At 43.3% G+C, this 22,380-nt stretch overlaps 1 protein-coding gene across 4 annotated transcripts; it reads right to left on the minus strand.

The window, feature by feature from the left end:
• Positions 1-213: 213 nt before the first annotated feature.
• On the minus strand, positions 214-21,806 carry LOC140208643 (uncharacterized). Of its 4 annotated transcripts, XR_011888851.1 has the most exons (5): positions 21,785-21,806; positions 16,721-16,963; positions 12,731-15,531; positions 1,817-2,648; positions 214-1,029 (listed from the first exon to the last, which is right to left on the minus strand). XR_011888851.1 is itself a non-coding variant. In XM_072277477.1 (3 exons), exon 3 carries the CDS (start codon positions 15,174-15,176, stop codon positions 13,803-13,805), a length of 1,374 nt encoding a protein of 457 aa, XP_072133578.1. In that variant the 5' UTR covers positions 15,177-15,531; positions 16,721-16,963; positions 21,785-21,806; the 3' UTR covers positions 11,813-13,802. The 4 variants fall into 4 exon arrangements, 1 of the variants encoding a protein (XP_072133578.1); XR_011888850.1 differs by having other exon boundaries at positions 214-2,648; XR_011888852.1 differs by lacking the exons at positions 214-1,029; positions 1,817-2,648 and adding an exon at positions 8,252-10,355.
• Positions 21,807-22,380: the final 574 nt, after the last annotated feature.

Genomic DNA, 22,380 nt, shown 5'->3' on the forward strand with positions numbered 1-22,380 from the left:
TGCTGTGAATGTAGGAAGCGATTCGCTCAGTCATCTAACCTTATATAACTCTCACTTCAGCTAGCAGGTTAATATAGGGGGTGATAGCCCCCCCAGCCTGGCCAAGCTTAAGAAATCTCATTTGGGTGGATGCTGCACGATGTGTCCCCTTTTACAAATCAGTACCCCGAAATAACAAGCGGTACACAATATGCAATTAAACAATTGAGCTTTATAATTCTTAATTTGACTACATGGTTCCTGAAGTAAACAAAAAAAAAAAGAAAAAGAGCCCACTCTCTCCATTTGCGTCTTCTCATCTCTCCCCAGCAAAAGACCATGAAAATCTCTCTTCCAGACTCACAAGAGAGAACATTTCTGTCACTGGATAGCCCTGCACTCCAAAACCCTGTTATCTCTAGTCATAACCTAAAGATTACTGCTACAGAGAAACCATTACCTCAGCAGTGATACATTGCAGAGAGGCCATTACATTAGCAGTGAAACCTTACAGCATGTTACACTTGTGACACACTACGGGATTCATACTGGGGAAAAAGTTTCAATAAGCTGCATGCTGGATATTTGTCCATCACCGTTGCTGAATGCAATTTCGAGAGTGACTGTCGGTGCTGAACTCTGCAATTATTGCTGCTGCTCACCACACCCAGTTCTGCACCCTGGTCACTGGGCATGGGAGGAGTTTCTTCTGCTGCACATTCACCCTTAATAGGGCTGGAGTTTAATATTCTGGATCTAAGACAATTAAATCAGTTCTATATTGAATTCTGTCTCCGGTACTTAGTGAATTTATAACGCACCTAGTGTACAGTAGGGAGACAACTCAGGCCGGCTGGACCCTGCCAGTGATTCTGTTCCATGACAGTCCTTTTAAATCCTCCCCTGTTGTTCCCTTCTTGCTCTCCTTGTGGTGATGGGTTCCAAACAGTCGCCACTCTTTGGGTGAAGAGGTTTGAATTTCTGCAGCCTGAAGAAGTGGAGCTGACTGCAGTTCTGTCTGAGATGTTCTTCGTCCCTCTAATCTCTGGGCTGAGGAAGAATGACATTGGTAGTTAACCTCCTTATTGATGTCTCATTTCCACATTATGGGTCATTTTCCCTGCTTCTAAAGGGTTGTTAGAAAACACCCTGTCCTCTGAAGACTGAAAACAGAATGGGAAACCATTAGTTGGATGTTGAACGGAGCAGGGTCAGAAACCAGAGGCGGGTCTGCACAGGGCAGAGTCTGGGGCTCTGGACGATGGCCGGGGTAAGAACATATGATGAGGAGAAGGGAATCAGCAGCGGGCCGTGGCAACAAATGATAGAGTAGCAATATTTGGAAGCTGATTGACAGAGAAAATAATCTGGTTGTCTGACTGATGACACAAACAATACCTGTGGTGAGGTGCTCCACTGGTCGAGGAACATGTGTGTGTTGGGAATGGTTTTATCTATTGAGGGAGTTGTTCCTGCTTGTTTATCCTGTAATATTATACCCGGATGGTTATTATGGATTGTCCTCTCTGAAATAATGTGCAGTATTGATTATCATATAATTTCTCAGATTTTGACTCTAAAACTGGATCAGGCTTGAATTTATGGTGCCTTTATGGAGTGATGGAGGGCATTCATGACTTTGCATTTTAAAGCACGATTTTGGTGAATGATATTTGCCACTTGATTGTACCTGGGCAAGTAATCAGATTGAGTTAAACTGCTGCAGGATCCTGGAATGTGTTGATTGTGACTGGTTTCTCTTGGCATTTTCTGCATTTACTGCCTTGTTTGTTTGTATTTCATGTATTTTTGATTTTTTTTTCTTTTTGTTACCCACCTTGTCCTGTATTTCTGCAAGGAACCCCCCTGTTTCTGGGAAGAGGTCTCCAACTCTCAGTCAGGTGCTCGATGCTTCCTTGTCACCATCTCATCTGCTCAGATCATTGGAATGTCTCCCATGGAGGGTCATGCTCATTCCACTGGTTAATGTTTTCTTCCATAGTGATGATTCATTTTTCTGAGTTGGCCTCTCATTTAAGTTTTCTGGTCTGTATTTCTTATCACGATTGCATATACACACACATGGAGTGTTGAATCCTGTTCAGTTTTGAAGAAAATATAAATGTTGTCTGATTTTTTTTTCATGTGTGTTATTTCTCTTCCTCCTTCTGTCCAAGGTAGCCTCAATCTAAGTGGGTTTGAGTGTAAATAGTCTTTTCTAAAGTTTTCTGAAGTTCTTATTCATCTTTGTAAATTTTACTGATTGAAATGGGACCAAGGTATTTTTATAAACAAAAAGTCACTGTAGGCATTGATGAAAGTGATTTTTGCCTTTTTTTGTATTTGTTAACTATTGAGCTCTGTTTGGCAGGTTCATTAAATCCTTGAACTAGATTTTGTCAAAGGTTTTCCGTATTTCGCACTACTTTCTATTTCCTTTGCTTGTCTGATCTGATATCTGATATTCCAGATACGTGGGTATCAAGAGTCGCTGTGAAGGGTCTTGGCCCGAAATGTTGATTCCCATCCATAGATGCTGCCTGACATGCTGAGCTCCTCCAGCACTTTGTGTGTAGTTCTGTAGATTTCTAGCATCTGCAGGTCCTCTTGTTTCCCCAGATATTTATAAGTTTCTTGAAAGAACAAGCTGGTAGTGGGGTTGTGTGGCTCTGTTGGTAAAATATTAAATAAAATCATTAGAAAGAGGTGGCATGGGGTTGGAAGGTGTAGAATCTGTGGGTAGAATTAAGGAACAGCAAATGTAAACAAAAATCCCTGATGAGAGTTGTATAGAGACCACCAAACATTAGTGAGTATGTGGTCCACAAATTAGAATGGGAGATAGAAAATGCGTGCCAAAAGGGCAATATTACACGGGGGATTATCGCGCAGGTGATTAGGAAAATTAGGATGGTGTTGGTCTCAAGATGAGGAATTCCTAGAATGCCTGCAAGATGCTTTTTCAGAGCAGCTCATGGTTGAGCCCACTTGGGGATCAGCTATTCTGGATTGGGTGTTGTAATGAACCAGAACTAATTAGGTCACTTAAAGGACCCTTAGGGAAAAGTGATCTTAATATGATCAAATTCACCCTGACATTAGAGAAGGAGAAGCTAAAGTCAGATGTGGGATAAAGAGAATTAGAGAGGCATGAGAGAAAAATTGGTCAAAATTGATTTTAAAAGAATATGGGCAGGGATGAAATGCAGCAACAATGGCTGGAATTTCTGGAAGAAATTCTGAAGGCACAGGATATATACATCAGAAAGAGGAAGTAGTATTCTAGAGGTAAGGGAACAAAACCGTGGCTGATAAGAGAAACCAGAGACAACATAAAAACCAAAGAGAGGGCATAGAGCAAAAATTACTTGGAAGTTAGAAGTTTGGGAAGCTTTTAAAACCAATAGAATGTAACTAAAATAATTAAGAAGGAAAAGATGGAATACATAGGTGAGGTAGCCAGTAATATTAAAGAGGATACCAATTTTTTCTTCAGGTACATATAGTGTAAAGGAGCAGCAGAAGTGGATATCAAACCACTGGAAAATGATGCTGGAGAGGTAGTAATGGGGTGGGGGTGCAGGGTGATGGCAGATGAACTGAATAAGTATTGTACATCACTCTTCTCTGCCGCAGACACTGGCAGGAATATGGAATTCCCAGATGTCAGTGGTCAGAATGTGTAAAGTTACGTTACTCGGGAGAAGGTTCTTGGGAAACAGAGATGGTCAGAGATGGTCACCTGGACCAGATGGTGTACACCCTGGAGATCTGAAAGGGGTGGCTGAAGAGATGTGGATGCATTAGCAATGATCTTTCGAGAATCGTTAAGGAAATTGTATCCTAGAGTCTCTCCCAATTGAACATGTAAATCTGATGGACTTTCGAAGTTATCACTTTAAGAACTATATCTGACTGTGTCGCTTTAAGAACTGTTTTTGCATTTAACGCTTTGAGAACCAGAGCCGAGTGGCGAGTTGGTGCACGGCTGCATATCTGTCAACTTCCGGTTAAAGTTTTAGTTCGATTTTTCCTTATCGTTTAGACGTGTGTAATAAATGTTTGGTTGTTTTTATATAACCTGTCTCGATTGATACTCATCGCTGCCGGTTACGTAACAATAAAAGCAAAAGTGGTGTCATATTATATAGCAAGAAAACAGTGGATAGTTAGAGGATTGGAAAGCTTTTACATAACCAATAGGAGACAACTTAAAAAAAGACACGCAGGAGAAAGAAGATGATAAGTTAAGGTAAGTGAGCCAATAATATCAAGTATCAAAAGTTATTCAGATATATAAAGAGCAAAAGAGAGGCAAGAGTTGATATTGTACTGCTGGAAGATGATGCTGGCGAGTTAGTAATAGAGCAAAGAAATAGCAGCTGAATGTGATAGTATTTTGTGTCAATCTTCACTGTGTAAGACACTAGTAGTATAAGTCCATAAGACATAGGAGTAGAATTAGGCCATTCAGCCCCATCGAGTCTGCTCCGCCATTCTATCATGGCTGATCCCGGTTCTCACTCAACCCCATACACCTGCCTCCTTGGCATATCCTGTAATGCCCTGACTGATCAGCAAACTATTAGCTTCTGCCTGAAATTTACCCACAGAGTTGGCCCCCACCGCTGTCTGTGTCAGAGAATTCCACAGATTCACTGCTCTCTGACTAAATAAAATCCTCCTTAACAATACTAAAAGGTCGCTCCTCAGTTTTGAGGCTGTGCCCTCTGTTATGGCTACCCCCCCCATACGAAAAGTCCTCTCCTCATTCACCCTATCTAGACCTTTCCACATTCGGTGGGTTTCAGTGAGATTTAACACCCCCTCCCCACCCGCGTTTATTAAACATAGGTCAGTGCAGGAGTACAGGACCAAGGCTGGCAAACACTCCTCATATCTTAACCCCTTCATTCCCGGAATCATCTTGAACATCCTCCAGACTCTCCCCAATGACAACACATCTTTTCTGAGATATGGGTCCCCAATACTCTTAAGTAAAGTTTAGGAAGTACCAGCATTATTATCTCCTTGCTTATATATGCTACTTCACTTTAAATAAATGCCAGCATTGCATTTGCCTCCCTTACCACAGACTCAACCTGTAAATTAACCTTCTGGGAGTCTTGTCCGAGGACTCATATTTCATATTTCCGAGGACTCGGATGTTTACTATAAGCCTACTGACTCTCACAGCTACCTGGACTACTCTTCTTCTCACCCTGTCCCTAGCAAAATGCCATCCCCTTCTCGCAATTCCTCCATCTCCACTGCACCTGCTCTCAGGATGAGGCTTTTCATTCCAGGACGAGGGAGATGTCCTCCTTTTTTAAAGAAAGGGGCTTCCCTTTCTCCACCATCAACTCTGCTCTCAAACGCATCTCCCCCATTTCAGGTACATCTGCTCTCACTCCATCCTCCCGCCACCCCACTAGGAATAGGGTTCCCCTGGTCCTCACCTACCACCCCACCAGCCTCCGGGTCCAACATATTATTCTCCATAACTTCCGCCACCTCCAACGGGATCCCACCACTAAGCACATCTTTCCCTCCCCCCCCCCTCTGCTTTCCGCAGGGATCACTCCCTACGCGACTCCCTTGTCCATTCATCCCTCCCCACCAATCTCCCTCCTGGCACTTATCCTTGTAAGCGGAACAAGTGCTACACATGCCTTTACATTTCCTCCCTCACCACCATTCAGGGCCCCAAACAGTCTTTCCAGGTGAGGCGACACTTCACCTGTGAGTCGGCTGGGGTGATATACTGCATCAGGTGCTCCCAATGCGGCCTTCTATATATTGGCGAGACCCGATGCAGACTGGGAGATCATTTCGCTGAACACCTACGCTCTGTCCGCCAGAGAAAGCAGGATCTCCCAGTGGCCACACATTTTAATTCCACGTCCCATTCCCATTCCGTGTCTATTCACAGCCTCCTCTACTGTAAAGATGAAGCCAGACTCAGGTTGGAGGAACAACACCTGACATTCCGTCTGGGTAGCCTCCAACCTGATGGCAAGAACATTGACTTCTCTAACTTACGCTAATGCCCCACCTCCCCTTCATACCCCATCCGTTATTTATCGAAATATACACATTCTTTCTCTCTCTCTCCTTTTTCTCCCTCTGACTATACCCCTTGCCCATCCTGTGGGTCCCCCCCCCCCCACCTTGTCTTTCTCCCCGGACCTCCTGTCCCATGATCCTCTCATATCCCCTTTGCCAATCACCTGTCCAGCTCTTGGCTCCATCCCTCCCCCTCCTGTCTTCTCCTATCATTTTGGATCTCCCCTTACCCCTCCCAAATTTCTTACTAACTCTTCCTTCAGTTAGTCCTGATGAACGGTCTCGGCCTGAAACGTCGACTGTACCTCTTCCTAGAGATGCTGCCTGGCCTGCTGCGTTCACCAGCAACTTTGATGTGTGTTGCTAGAAAATATGGGACTTGAGGGGGAAAATCTCAATAAACCAAAATGTTTTCTAAACTATAACCAAATCCTCAATGTATGTTTAACCACCAGATTGTCAATTAATTTATTTAAAGGTAAAGGAAGCAAGGATCCAAGTAAAGAAATAATGGAAAATTTTATAACAGAGTTGACTTCCGAAGAAACCCATATAGATCAATTCTCATAGTTAATGTAATATATCCAGAACGTAATATTACGTATATTAACTGCCCAATAATATAACCTAAAATTGGGTAGGGTAAAGCTTCCATTCTCTTTGGTTTTCTGAAGGTGAGCTTTATTTTTTACGAGGTGTTTTTTTTTTACTTCTTTCATATATGCGAAGAAGGAATTGAATCCAAAGAGTCAAAAGAAGATTTAGGAATAAAAACAGGCACAGCTTGAGAAAGGTATATAAATTTAGGTAAGATATTCATTTTAATCGAATTGATTCGGCCAATCAGTGATAAAGAGAGAGGCAACCAATTAGAGTTTTTTAAATGTAAATTCAATAAACTTTAAAAATTTTCCTTAAATAAATCTTTATAATTCTTATTAATTGTTACTCCTAAATATGTAAATTGCTCTCCTAAAATTTTAAAAGGAAGGTTAATATCAGTTGGTATGAAATTGTTGAAAGGGAACAGTTCACTCTTCTGTAGATTTAATTTGACTAAAATTAGTCAGTAAATGGACACAAATGGTAAGGAGGTTGTAACATTAGGTATAAAAAGCAATAAGTCATCAGCAATAGAGCGACACTTTATGAATAGAACCTCTCCTTAAAATACCAGTGATCTCTTTAGACTCTCGACAAGCAATTGCTAATGGTTCTGATACCAAATCAAAAAGCAGGGGGCTCAAGGGGCAACCTTGTCTAGTTCCAGGTTGGAGTTTAAAGGGTTTAGAATTCTGAAAATTAGTAAGAACCCGAGCGGAGCGAGATAAATAACGTAATTTAATCTAATGAATAAAAGTAGGTCCAAAATAAATTTTTCTAAAGATGTAAATAGAAAGTTCCATTCAACTCTGTCAAGAGCCTTCTCCGCATCCAAAGATATCACACATTCCGGTATTTCCTTAGATGGAGAGTATATAACATTCAACAAACGCCGTATATTAAAATGGGAATATAGATTTTTAATAAATCCTGTCTAATCATCCAAAACTACAGAAGATATAATATTTTCAAGTCTGCGATCCAACACTTTAGATAAAATTTTTTTATCAAAATTGAGTAAAGAGATAGGTCTATACGAAGAACATTTAGTAGGATTCTTATTCATTTTGAGAATGAGCGAAATGGAAGCTTCGTAAAAAGATTGTGGTTGTCTTCCTTCCTGTAATGGTAGAACATAAATGTGGTGTAATCAAGGAGGACAAAGCCTAATAAAACTCTCCAGAGAATCCACTGGGTCCTGGGGATTTCCCAGAATGCAATTCTCAAATATCCTCCCCAATTTCATCCTGGGAAATAGGTTGATCCAATTGCCTACGATCATCTAACGAAAGATTAGGAATATTTAATTGATCTAAAAAATTATTCATTGCAATATTATCATTAACAGAGTCAGAACTATACAATTTAGAATAAAATTCCCTAAAAATGTCATTAATTTCAAGGTGGTCAGTTGTCATGTCCCCGTTAATTTTATGTATTTCTTTAATTTGTCGCTTGGCTGAAAATGGCTTCAATTGATTAGCCAGTAGCTTACCAGTTTTATCTCCGTGAATATAAAGTTGACTTCTATCTTTAAAAAGTTGGCTTTCAATTGGATATGTTAAAGGAAGATCATATTTAGTTTTAGTTTCAATACGTCTCTTATATGTTTCAGGATCAGGTACAGAAGCATATTTATGGTCCAGTTGCTTTAGCTGATTGGCTAATCCATTTCTTTCTTTGTTAGCTTTTTTAATGATGTTTGCAGTATCAGAAATAATTTGACCCCGGATGTATGCTTTAAAAGTATCCCATATAATAAGGCTAGACGCCTCTTCCAACGTATTTTCTTCAAAAATAAAGAGTAATTTGATTCTCCATAAATTTTTAAAAACCCTCATCGGATAACAGAGTTAAACTAAATCGCCAAAATCTACTCATGGAGATAGGACCAGGAAGATTTAAAGATAGAAATACAGGGGAGTGGTCAGAGATAGCAATCTCTTTATATTCAATCGATCGAACTAATGGAATCATTTGACTATCAATAAAAAAGTCAATCCCGGTATAAGAATGTTAGACATGAGAGAAAAAAATACTCCCTGTCTGTCGGATGAAGAAATCGCCAAGAATCAACTATACCACATTTAGTTAGAAAAGATTGGATAAACAAAGCTGATTTATTAAGTGTGGCTGGTTTGATAGATGAGCAATCTAACCAGCAGTTAAATCTCCTCCATCACAAGAAAGTACACAAATCTGGCAAAAATGAAAATAGATGTTCAAAAAATCCTGGATCATCTACGTTGGGGGCATATACATTAGCAAAAACAATCGATTCACTGTCTAAACTCTGATACAATAACAAATCGACAATTAGGGTCTGAAACAACTTTATGCTGAATAAAGGAAACTGTATTATCTACAAAAATCAAAACTCCACATGATTTTACATTAAACGAAGAGTGGAATTCATATTCTTCCACCTAGTAAAAAAAAACATAAGCTATCACAGCTGCGTATGCGCATTTCTTGTAAAAAAAAACGGTGCTTTTAATTTTTTAATATAAGCAAACACTTTGTTCCTTTTGGTGGGGTGATTCAGCCCTTTCACATTCAAACTAAACAGGTTAAAATTTCGAAACATTTTAAATACCAATCAACATGTAATTAAAAGATCTGGCCATTAAGTTATTAAAACAAGAAAGCAAACTGTAAAGTAAAGTGGTCAAACAAACAATCATATATTCAACCCAACACAGCTCCCAGAGAGAAATAGGCCCTACCCCCTCCCCTACCCAAAGCGAGAAAGCTGACCAATAGACAGTCAGTGAGCTGAGAACTAAGTACCGGCCCCAAAAAATCCTGTTGACAGAAAAAACTCCAGTCTTGCAAGGTCATAATGCCCCTACCAAGACACAACATAAAAAGTAAAATAACTTGGTATTCGGAAATACGAAAGGATCACTTTAAACAAATTCAAAGAAAGCTGTATTAAAATAAAGCCTCAAAACGGGATAAAATAAAGTAGTATCAAAAAAAAATCTAACAAAAGACAATATATGAACAGCCAAAACGTAAGCTTAATGAAACCTTATTTCAAATTCATATTAACAGAAGAAAAAAACTTGATCAAATAAGAAGTATAACAGTTTTAGACTTCATCCTTCAGAAACTCTTTTGCATCTTCAACTGAATTTATTCTTTTTCGCAATCCGTTCTTCAAAACAATATGCAGACGTGCGGGGAACTGAAGGGATGGTTTATACCCTTTATTATAAAATTCCAACATAACTTCTTCATATTTCATGCGATCAGCCAAAACTTCAGGCGAATAGTCTTCCACAAATCTAACCTGTAATTTTGGAAATTGATCATTCCTTGCCTCCGGTTATGGTGAATTAAAAGGTCCTTCATACGAAATTCATGAAAGGCTAGTCCGACCGATCTGGGTCTCGCCGCCAAGGACAATGGCTTCAAAGTCGGAGAGCAAAAAGCTCCATCGAGCTTCAGCTCAGATGTGAATAAAGCAGGGAAAATCTGCTTCAGAAAGTTTGCAAAAAATTCGTAGGGTCAGCACCTTCAATTGATTCTTCAAGACCCAGGATTCGCAAGTTATTTCTCCTATTTCTATTTTCGAGACTGATGATCCTTTTCAGCATTTTATCACTGGATAAAGATAACTCTTTGCAGAGTTTAATTGTATCTTCAACGTCCTCTTCAAGTGTCATTAGCTTCACAGTATTCTCCTGAATTTGGCTCTCATGCTGAAATAAAGTTCATTGAATTGTATCCAATTTGCCATTAAGTCATTGAAACTCATTCCGATTTTTGCCGTTTAAGGAAGTCACTGACTGAATCCAAAGTGACTGGGGATTCATCTTCTGTTTCTCTTTCTTTTGCAAACGCTTTGGTTCTTTTCCCGGCCACAGTAAAGTAGCATTGAAATATTATAATAAGATTTCAAAAAAAAAAGACTGGTAGAGACAATTAAGTAAACAGGGTAGGAGCAATCGAAAAGCGACCAACAGGGCTCTGACTGCTTCTTATATCTAACATATGCTACCTTCTTCCGCTTGACAAGTTGCCTCGCGTGTTTCGTCAGCCACGGTTCCCTTTTCCTACCATTTTTTCCTTGCCTCAGTGGGACAAACCTATCCTGAACCCAGCACAAGTGGTCCCTAAACTTCCTCCACATTACTTCTGTAATTTCAGCTTTGAAAATCTGTTTCCAATTTACTCTCGCTAATTCCTGCCTCTTCCCTTCATAGTTAGCCCTTCCCCAGTTAAGCACTTTCCCATTTTGTCTGTTTTTATCCTTTTCCATAGCTATGCTGAAGCTAAGGGAGTTGTGGCCACTCTCACCAAAATGCTCCCCCATCAAGAGGTCTGCAACCTGACCAGGTTCATTACCGAGAACTAGATCCAGTATGGCCTCTCCTCTCGTCGGCCGGTCACATACTGTGTCAGGAATCCTTCTTGAACACACTTGACAAATTCAGCCCCATCTATCCCCCTTGCCGTCAGGAGGTGCCAGTCAATATGAGGGAAATCACCCATAACTACAACCCTGTATTTCCTGCACCATTCTAAAATCTGCCTGCTTATCTGCTCCTCAGTGTCCCGAAGGCTATTTGGGGGCCTATAGACTACTCCCAGCACAGTGATTGATCCCTTCCTATTTCTGACTTCCACCCACACCGACTCAGTGGACGCTCCCTCTGCAGCGTCCTCTTTTCCTACAGCCGTGATACTATCCCTGATCAGTAATGCTACTCCCCCCCTTTTCTACCTCCCATCCTAATCCTTTTAAAACACCTAAACCCCAGTACCTGCATCAGCCAATCCTGCCCTTCCTCCAGCCAAGTTTCAGCAATGGCCACAACATCGTAGTTCCATGTACTGATCCATTCTCTAAGTTCATCCCCTTTATTCCTAATACTTCTAGCATTGAAATACACACACTTCAACCCCTCGAACTGGCTACATGTATGTTTTGTCCCTTGCCTGTCCTTCCTCAGCAACTCAGAACACACAGCATCGTGCCCTTGTTCTTCTACCCTCATCTCTGCACTCACATTCTGATTCCCACCCCCCTGACAAACTAGTTTAAACCCTCCCCAACAGCTCCAACAAACCTGCCCACCAGGATATTGGTTCCTTTCCAGTTCAGGTGCAGCCCGTCCTTGTTGTACAGGTCAGACCTTCCCCAGGAGAGATCCCAATGTTCCAGAAATCTGAACCCCTGCCCCCTGCACCAACTCTTCAGCCACGCACTCAACTGCCATGACTTCCTGTTCCTACCCTCTATGTCCCATGGCACAGGCAGCAATCCTGAGATTACCATCCCTGAGATCCTGCTTTTTCACTTTTTTCCTAACTCCCAATATTCCTACACTCCAAAGAATAAAGACCTAATTTGTTCAACCTTCTGCTGTAACTTAGGAGATGAAACCCAGGCAACATTTTAGTAAATCTCCTCCGTACTCTCTCAATTTTATTGACATCTTTCCTATAATTTGGTTACCAGAACTGTATACAATACTCCAAATTTGGCCTTACCAATGCCTTGTACAATTTCAACATTACATCCCAACTCCTATACTCAATGCTCTGATTTATAAAGGCCAGCATACCAAAAGATTTCTTCACCACCCTATCCAAACGAGACTCCACCTTCAGGGAACTATGCACCATTACTCCTAGATCCCTCTGTTCTACTGCATTCTTCAGTGCCCTACCATTTACCATGTATGCCCTATTTTGATTACTCCTACCAAAATGCAGCACCTCACATTTATCAGCATTAAGCTCCTTCTGCCAGCTTTCAGCCCACTCTTCTAAGTGGTCTAAATCTCTCTGCAAGCTTTGAAAACCTTCTTCATGATCCACAACTCCACCTATCTTAGTATCATCTGCATACTTACTAATCCAATTTACCACCCCATCATCCAGATAATTAATATATATGACAAACAACATTGGACCCAGTACAGATCCCTGAGGTTTAGTCATCAGAGACAATTGTGCTGTCCCTGACTTCTCACATCCTACAATCGGAGCACTGGACTGCCCTATCTACAGCCTCCATTACCAACTCCTAAGTTAATCAAAATAATTATAGGAACATACCCGGCCTTACCTTACTGGGAGCAAGCTCGTCCTCTGCCTCTGCTCGCCGAAACATCTCGAGCCAAAGCCTCAAAGCTCCACTCCTTCACTGGCCCACTCACTCACTGGCCACTCCGCTTCAGCTACCCCTCTTTTTACTTGTTTGTTGAACTTCTCAATTTTCAATTGCCCAATCAGCTGCTTTCTGCTGGGTCTGAGCTGTTCAAACCTTGATTGACTTGATTGTACAATCCAACTGCCAAAATCTCTTGAGTCAAAGCTCCATTCCTTCACTGGCCGCTCTCCACTCCAGTCCCATTAAAGGTGAATATGCAGCAGAAGAAACTCCTCCCATGCCCAGTGACCAGGGTGCAGAACTGGGTGTGGTGAGCAGTAGCAATAATTGCAGAGTTCAGCACCGACAGTCACTCTCGAAATTGCATTCAGCAACGGTGATGGACAAATATCGAGCATGCAGCTTATTGAAACTTTCTCCCCAGTGTGAACCCGGCAGTGTGTCACAAATAACATGCTGTAAGGTTTCACAGCTAATGTAACAGCCTCTGTGCAATGTTTCACTGCTGAGGTAATGTTTTCTCTGTAACAGCAATGGTTAGGTTACGACTAGAGACAACAGGGTTTTTGAATGCAGGGCTATCCAATGACAGAAATGTTCTTTATTGTTCGTCAGGAAGAGAGATTTTTGCAGTCTTTTGCTGGGGAGAGATGAGAAGACATGAATGGAGAGAGTGGGCCCTTTTTCTTTACTAGCTTTATAGCCAAAGAAAGAACTATAAAGCCCAATCGTTTAATCGCATATTATGTACCATTTGTTATTTCGGGGTACTGATATGTAACAGGGGACACATCAAGCAGCTTCCACCCAAACAAGATTTCTTAAGTTTGGCCAGGCTGGGGGGCTATCACCCCCTATATTAAGCTGCTAGCCAAAGTGAGAATTACCTAAGGTTAGAATACTGAGTGAATTGCTTCCCACATTCAAAGCGGGTGAACAACCTCTCCCTGGTGTGAACTCAATGATGCACATTCGGTGGAGGTGGCTGAGAGAATCCCTTCCCGAAGTCTGAGCAGGTGATCGGTCTCTACCCAGTGTGAGCTCGCTGGTGTTTCTGTAGGTTTGATGACCGAGTGAATCCCTTCCCACACACTGAGCAGGTGCACGGCCTCTCCCCAGTGTGAACTCGCTGGTGTCTATGTAGGACACCTGACGAAGTGAATCCCTTCCCACACACTGAGCAGGTGAATGGCCTCTCCCCTGTGTGAACTCGCTGATGAACCTTCAGGTGGGATGAGCAAGTGAATCCCTTCCCACAGTCTGAGCAGGTGAAGGGCCACTCTCCAGTGTGAACTCGCTGGTGAACCTTCAGGTGGGATGAGCAAGTGAATCCCTTCCCACAGTCGGAGCAGGTGAACGGCCTCTCCCCACTGTGAATAGACCAGTGTGCTTGTAGGTGGGATGATCGAATGAATCCCTTCCCACACACTGAGCAGGTGAACGGCCTCTCCCCAGTGTGAACTCGCTGGTGTCTGAGTAGGACACATGACGAAGTGAATCCCTTCCCACAGTCTGAGCAGATAAACGGCCTCTCCCCAGTGTGAACTCGCTGATGTACCTTCAGTTGGGATGAGCAACGGAATCCCTTCCCACAGTCTGAGCAGGTGAACGGCCTCTCCCCAGTGTGAACTCGCTGATGTACCTTCAGTTGAGATGACACAGTGAATCCCTCCCCACAGTCTGAGCAGGTGAATGGCCTCTCCCCAGTGTGAACTCGCTGATGTACCTTCAGTTGGGATGACTGAGTGAATCCCTTCCCACAGTCCAAGCAGGTGAACAGCCTCTCCCCAGTGTGAAAAGACCAGTGTGCTTGTAGTTCGGATGATCGAATGAATCCCTTCCCACACACTGAGCAGGTGAACGGCCTCTCCCCAGTGTGAACTCGCTGGTGTCTCTGTAGATCAGGTGACCGAGTGAATCCCTTCCCACAGTCTGAGCAGGTGAATGGCCTCTCCCCAGTGTGAACTCGCTGATGTACCTTCAGTTGGGATGAGCAACTGAATCCTTTTCCACAGTCTGAGCAGGTGAACGGCCTCTCCCCAGTGTGAACTCGCTGATGAACCTTCAGGTGGGATGAGCAAGTGAATCCCTTCCCACAGTCTGAGCAGGTGAACGGCCTCTCCCCAGTGTGAACTCGCTGATGTACCTTCAGTTGGGATGAGCAACTGAATCCCTTCTCGCAGTCTGAGCAGGTGAACGGCCTCTCTCCAGTGTGAACTCGCCGATGAACCATCAGGTGGGATGAGCAAGTGAATTTCTTCCTGCAGTCCAAGCAGGTGAACAGCCGCTCCCCAGTGTGAACTGACTGGTGTCTCAGTAGGTCAGATGAGTTAATGAATCGCTTCCCACAGTCTGAGCAGGTGAACGGCCGCTCCCCGGTGTCATCTCGCTGGTGAGCCATTAGGTAAGATGATCGCGTGAATCCTTCCCCACAAATTCAGCAGATGACCAGCCTCTGCCCAGGGTGAACTGACTGGTGTGTCCACAGGTGGGATGACCAACTGAATGCCTTCTCACCCACAGAACAAATGAATGGCCTTGTCCGGTGTGAACTTGCTGATATATCTTCAGTTGACGGTGTGAACTTGCTGATATATCTTCAGTTGAAATGACTGAGTGAATCCCTCCCCACAGTCTGAGCAGGAAGGATGATCGAGTGAATCCCTTGCTCCACTTCTTAAATATCTGGACAGAGACAGCAAAACTGGCGTGTTGTGTTCGAGATTCCCATAGACAAATTCCTTGTCATTTTTAACCTGTAAAAATATTTACAAAATGAATCAACGGGTGTCAGACAATATTTCAGATGAGATCACTTGAGTTGTCAAGGTGTGCTCTGACATCACACTGTTACAGTGAGGTTCAACCCAAGTTGGAGAGAGAAATCATCTTCTAACTGGGCACAGTGCTGGTATCTGGAATGACCATCAAACTCTCTGATGCTCTTCCTGTCTCTCTCAGAATGGGGTATTTCTGCCATCTCCAGTCTGTGACCTGGCTCAGTTTGACTGTCTCCATTGGTATTATTCCCTGTTCCCACTGCGCTGCATGGGTTCATGGCCCCACAGGAACTGAAACACTCTCACACAATAACCGGCAGTGCATTCCACACACCCACCACTCTCTGTGTAAAAAACTTACCCCTGACATCCCCTCGGTATCTGTTTCCAAGCACCTTAAAACTATGCCCCTCGTGTTAGCCATTTCAGCCCTGGGAAAAAACCTCTGGCTATCCACACGATCAATGCCCCTCATCATCTTATACATCAAAAAAAGGCTCCAAACATAAACAAGGAAATTATACATTGCTTTGAGGATTTGTAAGAAGTATACAAAATTATGGGGGTATAGACAGGGTAAATGCAAGCAGCTTTTTCCACTGAGGTTGGGTGTGATGACAACCAGAGGTCATGGGTAAGGGGGGAAGGTGAAAATTAAACAAAAACATTTGGAAAAGCTCTTTCCTGAAATGGTCATGAGAGTGTGGAATGAGATGTCAGCACAAGTGATGAATATGAGCTCGGCTTCACCATTTAAAAGAAGTTTGGATGGGAGCCTGGATGGTAGGGGTCTGAAGGCGAAAGTCCCAGTGCAGGTAGTTGCATCAGACAGCTTAAAAGTTTCTTCAGCATTGACTAGATGGGCCAAATAGCCTGTTTCTGCACTGAACTTCCCCATGTTTCTATGACAGAGAAGCTGGACAAACTTGTTTGGAAGGGAAAAGGTAGGAGTGACAATGGAGCAGCAATGGCTGGAGTTTCTGGGAGCAATTCAGGAGCTGAGTGATAGATACATCCCAAAGAAGTGGAAGCATTGCAAAGGAAGGAGGACAAAATCCTGGCTGAAATGAGAAGTTAAAGCCAAAATAAAAGCCAAAGAGAGGGCAAACAAAAGAGCAAACACTAACAGGGAATGGACTTGCACAGTGTGAACTTGCTGATGTACCTTCAACTGAAATGACCAACTGAATCCATTCCCACTATCTGAGCTGATGAATGAGTTCCCCCCTGTTTAAAATGATGGGAATGCCGGTCAGTCAGACGGTCGAGTGAATCCCTCCCCACAGTTTGAGCAGGAAGGATGATCGAGCGAATCCCTTGCTCCACTTCTTAAGTATCTGGACAGAGACAGCAAAACTGGCGTGTTGTGTTCGAGATTCCCGTAGACAAATTCCTTGTCAGTTTTAACCTGTAAAGAGATTTACAAAATCCATCAATTGGTGTAGGACAACAGTTCAGATGAAGTCAAGGTGTGATCTGACATCACACTGTTACAGTGAAGTTCAAACCAAGTTAGAGAGAGAAATCATCTCGTAACTGGGCACAGTGATGGTATCTGGAATGACCATCAAATTCTCTGATGTTCTTTCTGTCTCTATGAGAATGGGTACAGAGGAGATGTGAGGGGCAAGTTTTTTTATGCAGAGTGCTGAGTGTGTGGGATGGGCTGCTGGCGACAGTGGCAGAGCTGGATACAATAGGGTCATTTAAGAGACCCCTGGACAGGTATATGGAGCTCAGAAGATTAGAGGTAATTTCTCAGGTAAGGACATGTACGGCACAGCTTTGTGGGCCAACGAGCCTGTCTATGTTTCCACTGTCCCCAATCTGTGACCTGGTTCAGTTTGACTCTCTCCATTTGTATTATTCCCTGTTCCCAGTGAGCTGCATGGGTACCTGGCTCCACAGAAACTGAAACACTCTCACATACAAATAGCCTTTGTTGACCTGCAGCTGGGAGTTTCTTTTATACGTTATTAACTTGAAGTGCCACAGTTTTAACACCATATAAACAATTCCTGCTGAGATGAATGCTTGGTCCACACAGCTGTTAAAAGGACTTAGTGTGAATTTTTGTATTATTTCAGGTTCTTGTCACAGTCACAGAAAATTACAACACAGAAACAGGCCCTTTGGGCCATCTAGGTGGTGCCCAGCTGCTTAAACTTTCTACTCGCATACCCCTACCATCCAGGTACGTACACAAACCTCTTAAATGTTGAACTTGAGCTCGCATGCACCACTTGTGCTGGCTGCTCATCCCACACCCGGATGACCATCTGTGTGAAGAAGTTTCCCCTCATGTTCCCCTTAACGTTTCACCTTTCACCCTTAACGCATGGCCTCTGATTGTCGTCCCACCCAATCTCAGTGGAGAAAGCCAGCTTGCATTTACCCCATCTATGCCCCGCTATCACAATCAAATCTCTGCTCAATCTTCCACATTCCAGGGAATAAAGTCCTGATCTGTTCAATTTTTCCTTATAACCCAAGTCCTCCAGACCTGGCAACATCCTTGTGAATTTTCACAGAACTCTTTCAACCTCTTTTACATCTTTCCTGTAGGTAGGTGACCACAACTGCAAACAAGACTCCAAATCAGGCCTCACCAATATCTTCTACAAGTCAACATAACATCCGTAAGACCGAAAGAAGCTGCAGAAGATCGTGAACACGGCGCAGCACATCACACAAACCAATCTTCCGTCCGTGGACTTACTTTTCACCACACGCTGTCGGAGCAGTGCGGCCAGGATAATCAAGGACATAACCCACACAGCCAACAGACTTTTCGTCCCTCTTCCCTCCGGGAGAAGGTTCAGGAGCTTGAAGACTCGTACGGCCAGATTTGGGAACAGCTTCTTTCCAACTGTGATAAGACTGCTGAACGGATCCTGACCCGGATCTGGGCCGTACCCTCCAAATATCCAGACCTGCCTCTCGGTTTTTTTCCACTACCTTACTTCCCATTTCTCTATTTTCTATGTATGAGTTATAATTTTTTTTTAATATTGACTAATTTTAACATTTTAATATTTAATATTTGTAATCCAGGGAGTGTGAAGCGCAGAATCAAGTATCGCTGTGATGATTGTACATTCTAGTACAAATTGTTTGGCGACAATAAAATATAAAGTATCTATCATTGTCAGTACTTTGGTTCATGAAGGCCAATGGGCTGAAATCTTGCTTTCCGTCCCTATCTAACTGTGACACCACTTTCAGTGAATTAAGGACTTGTACTTCCAGGTCCCTTTCTTCTACAACTCTCCACCGTGCCCGACCAGTCACTGTGAAAGACCTCCCTTGGTAGGTCATACCAAAGTGCAACAACTCACATTGTCCGCATTAAATTCCATTTTCCATTTCTCAAACCATTTTTCCAGCTGGTCCAGATCGCACTGCAAGCCATGATACTCTTCCTCGCTGACCACTACACCACCAATCTTGGTGGTCAGCCACAAATATGCTGATCCAGTTAACCACACTATTATCCAGATTACTGATATAGATGACAAACAATAACAGATCCAGCACTGATCCCTGTGGTAAACCACTAGTCACAGGCCTCCAGTCAGAGAGGCAACCATCTGCTACCACACACTGGCTTCTCCCAAAGACAGTGTTTCATTCAATTTATTATCTCATCTTGAATGCTCAGTGACTGAACCTTCTTGACCAACCTCCGATATGAGACTTTGTCAAGTGCCTTGCTAAAGTCCATGTAGACAACATCCACTGCCTTGCCTTCATCCACTTTCCTGATAACTTCCTCCAGAGACTCTGTAAGATTGGTTAGACATGACCTACCATGCACAAAGCCATGCTGTCTATCCTTAATCAGTCCACATCTATCCAAATACTTATATATCCGGTTCCTGCACATATATTCCAATAACTTTCCCACTACTGATGTCAGGCTCACCAATGTATAATTTTCTAGTTTATTTTTAGAGCCTTTTTTGAACAGTGGAACAATATTGGCTGTCCTCCAATCCTCCAGTACCTCACCTGTCACTGAGGATGATTTAAATATCTGTGCTTGGGCCCTGACAATTTCTGCACTTGTCTGCCGCAGAGTCCCAGGGAACAACTTGTCAGGCCCTGGGGATTTATCCACGCTAATTTGCCTTCAGACAGCCAACACCTCCACCTCTGTAATCTGTACAGGGTCCATGAAGTTGATGCTGCTTTGCCTCACTTCCATAGACTCTGTGTCCATCTCCTGAGTAAATACGGATGCAGAAAAAATCTCCCACATTTATTTTGTCTCCTCATATGGATTACTGTTCTGATCTTGCAGCCGATTATTTTTTCCCTTGCAATCTTTTCACTCTCAACATATTTGCAGAATCCATGAGGATTCTCCTTCACTTTGTCTGCTGGGGCAACCTCATGCCTTCTTTCATTTCCTTCATAAGTGTTCACTTGAATTTCCTGTATTTCATAAGTACCCCATTTGGTCCTATCTGCCTGTACCTGGTATGTACCTCCTTTTTATTGATCTGGGGGAGGAAAGCCAAAGGGGTGATAGAGCTGCATGGTGGGAGGTGGGGGTGGGGAAGGGTAAAACTAAAGTTGCAGGGGGAATGGGAGCCTGAATAACAGAACAGATAGTGGAGGGGTTGTGGAGACAGTTGTTGTTCAGTCCTCAGACAACGTCAGGAATGAAGAAGTTGAGCATGGTACAGTGAATATGCTGAGCCCGGTATATTTCAATACAGCGCAGGAAAGGCGGATGTGTTCAGGACATGGATCAACACCTGCAATTATGACACTAGGATCTGGCAACTGTGAACTGGGACAGGCTGCTTTATGGAAAAGGTGTGCTTGGTAAGTGGGAGGCCTTCAAAGTGAAGTTTTCAAAGTACAAAGCGGTTGTGTGTTTGTCAGAATAAAAGGTAAAGATAGAAACTGCAGGGAACCTTGGTTTGCAAGAGATATTGAGACCCTGGTGAAGCACAAAATGGAGTTGCAGAACAGAGATAGGCAGGTAAGTTCTTATGGAGTATAAAAAATGCAAGAGGACACATAAGAAATAAATCAGGAAGGCTAAAAGAAAGCATGAGATTGTCCTCGCAGAAAAGAGGAAGGATAATCCTCAGGGATTCTAGAGATAGATCAAGAGCAAAAGGATTGCAAGGCATCAAGTTGGTCCTCTGGAAGACCAGAATGGCAATCCACGTGTGGAACCAAAGCAAGTTTTTCATCTCTATTTACTCAGGAAATGGACACAGGGTCTACAGGCTCTAAACATAAACAAGGAAATTATACCTTGCTTTGAGGATCTGTTGGAAGTGTACAAAAGTATGAGGGTATAGATAGGGTAAATGCAAGCAGTTTTTTTTCCCACTGGTGTTGGGTGGCACGACAACCAGAGGTCATGGGTAAGTGACTTCCCCATTTATACAACAAATACAATACAGCACAATACAGGCCCTTCGGCCCACAATGCTGTGCCGAACGCTACTTACTTTAGAAATTTCCTGGAGTTCCCCATAGCCCTGTATTTTTCTACACGCCGTGTACCTATCCAGGAGCCTCTTAAAAGACCCTATTGTATCCGGCTTCATCACAGTCGCCGGCAGCCCATTCCACGCACTCACCACTCTGTGTAAAAAAACTCATCCCTTGAGGTGATATCACGTGTCAGGACGTGACTGGAGCATAAGCAGAAATGAAGAATGATCGAGAAGCATGGCAATGTAAAACGTGGTTTTGTTGCTGTTAAATTAAAGTTCAATTCTGCAGAATATGGTTTGTTATTAGTAACCCACGGTAAGTATAAAGAACACAACACCCCTGACATCTCCTTCGTACCTGCTTCCAAGCACCTTAAAACTGTGCCCTCTCTGCAGATTTTCTCTTGTTTGTGACTGGAGGCAGAACAAAGGTGATTTTCTCAACAGCTGATGTAAAAGATTTTGTTCCCTTTCTCCGGGTTCCCGATCCTTGCATTTAGACAGCTGGAGCTCAGCTCTGTCTGAGAGACCCATCGGTTCCCATTCCCTCATCAGCCGGAAGCTCCCCGGGGCCCGTGTACGAATGGTGGGGCTGAGAGAGAGGGAAGAGAGCAGGACTGTCCCGGGATTGCGGGTCACGGTGTCCCGACTCACAGCAATAGTCCCGAAGTCGGTGTTGAACACCACCCAACCCCCCTTCTCCCCGCCCCCGCCACCCCGCCTCACCCTCTCTCCCTTCTCCCCTATCCCCGGAAACTCGCTCCTACCTGCCGTCGCTCTGCTAAAGCTTTTGTGTACTGCGCGCATGCGTGATATTCGGGAACGTCCCAACGCTGACGCTTGCGCATTTGATCGGTGCCTCGGCGACGGCGAAATTTGAAACGCAAGGATTTATGGGCAATCACGGTGCCATTAAAAGTTTCTGGAAGCACCAGTTCCATGTCCGCAGCTCAGCGTTTTTTGGTGCGCATAGAAAATGCAGCGGCTGTTTTAACGCAGAAAGCGGTTCCCATAAAGAATATAGTCAATATCAACGTGTATCTAATGCCAAAGTCCAATCCTCTTACAAATGTAGATATAAAACTCAAGAGATTCTGCAGTTGCTGGAAATACAGTACAAAGACGCACACGCACAAAATGCTGGAGGAACTCTGCAGTTCAGACAGCAACTAAGCAGAGAAGTACACAGTCTAGACATGCTGAAGGGGCTCAGCATAAACGTCTATTTATTCCTCTCCGCATTTGCAGCCTGATCTGTTGATTTCCCCCAGTATTTTGCAGAAATTAACCACCTTTTTTTTCAAACTGTTTCAAAATGTTTCTGATCTCTCATTTGCATCCACATCCTACTGGTCTGATTCCT

The sequence above is a fragment of the Mobula birostris genome, chromosome 13, assembly GCF_030028105.1.
Source record: "Mobula birostris isolate sMobBir1 chromosome 13, sMobBir1.hap1, whole genome shotgun sequence".
In the NCBI taxonomy this organism is placed as follows: Eukaryota; Metazoa; Chordata; class Chondrichthyes; order Myliobatiformes; family Myliobatidae; genus Mobula; species Mobula birostris.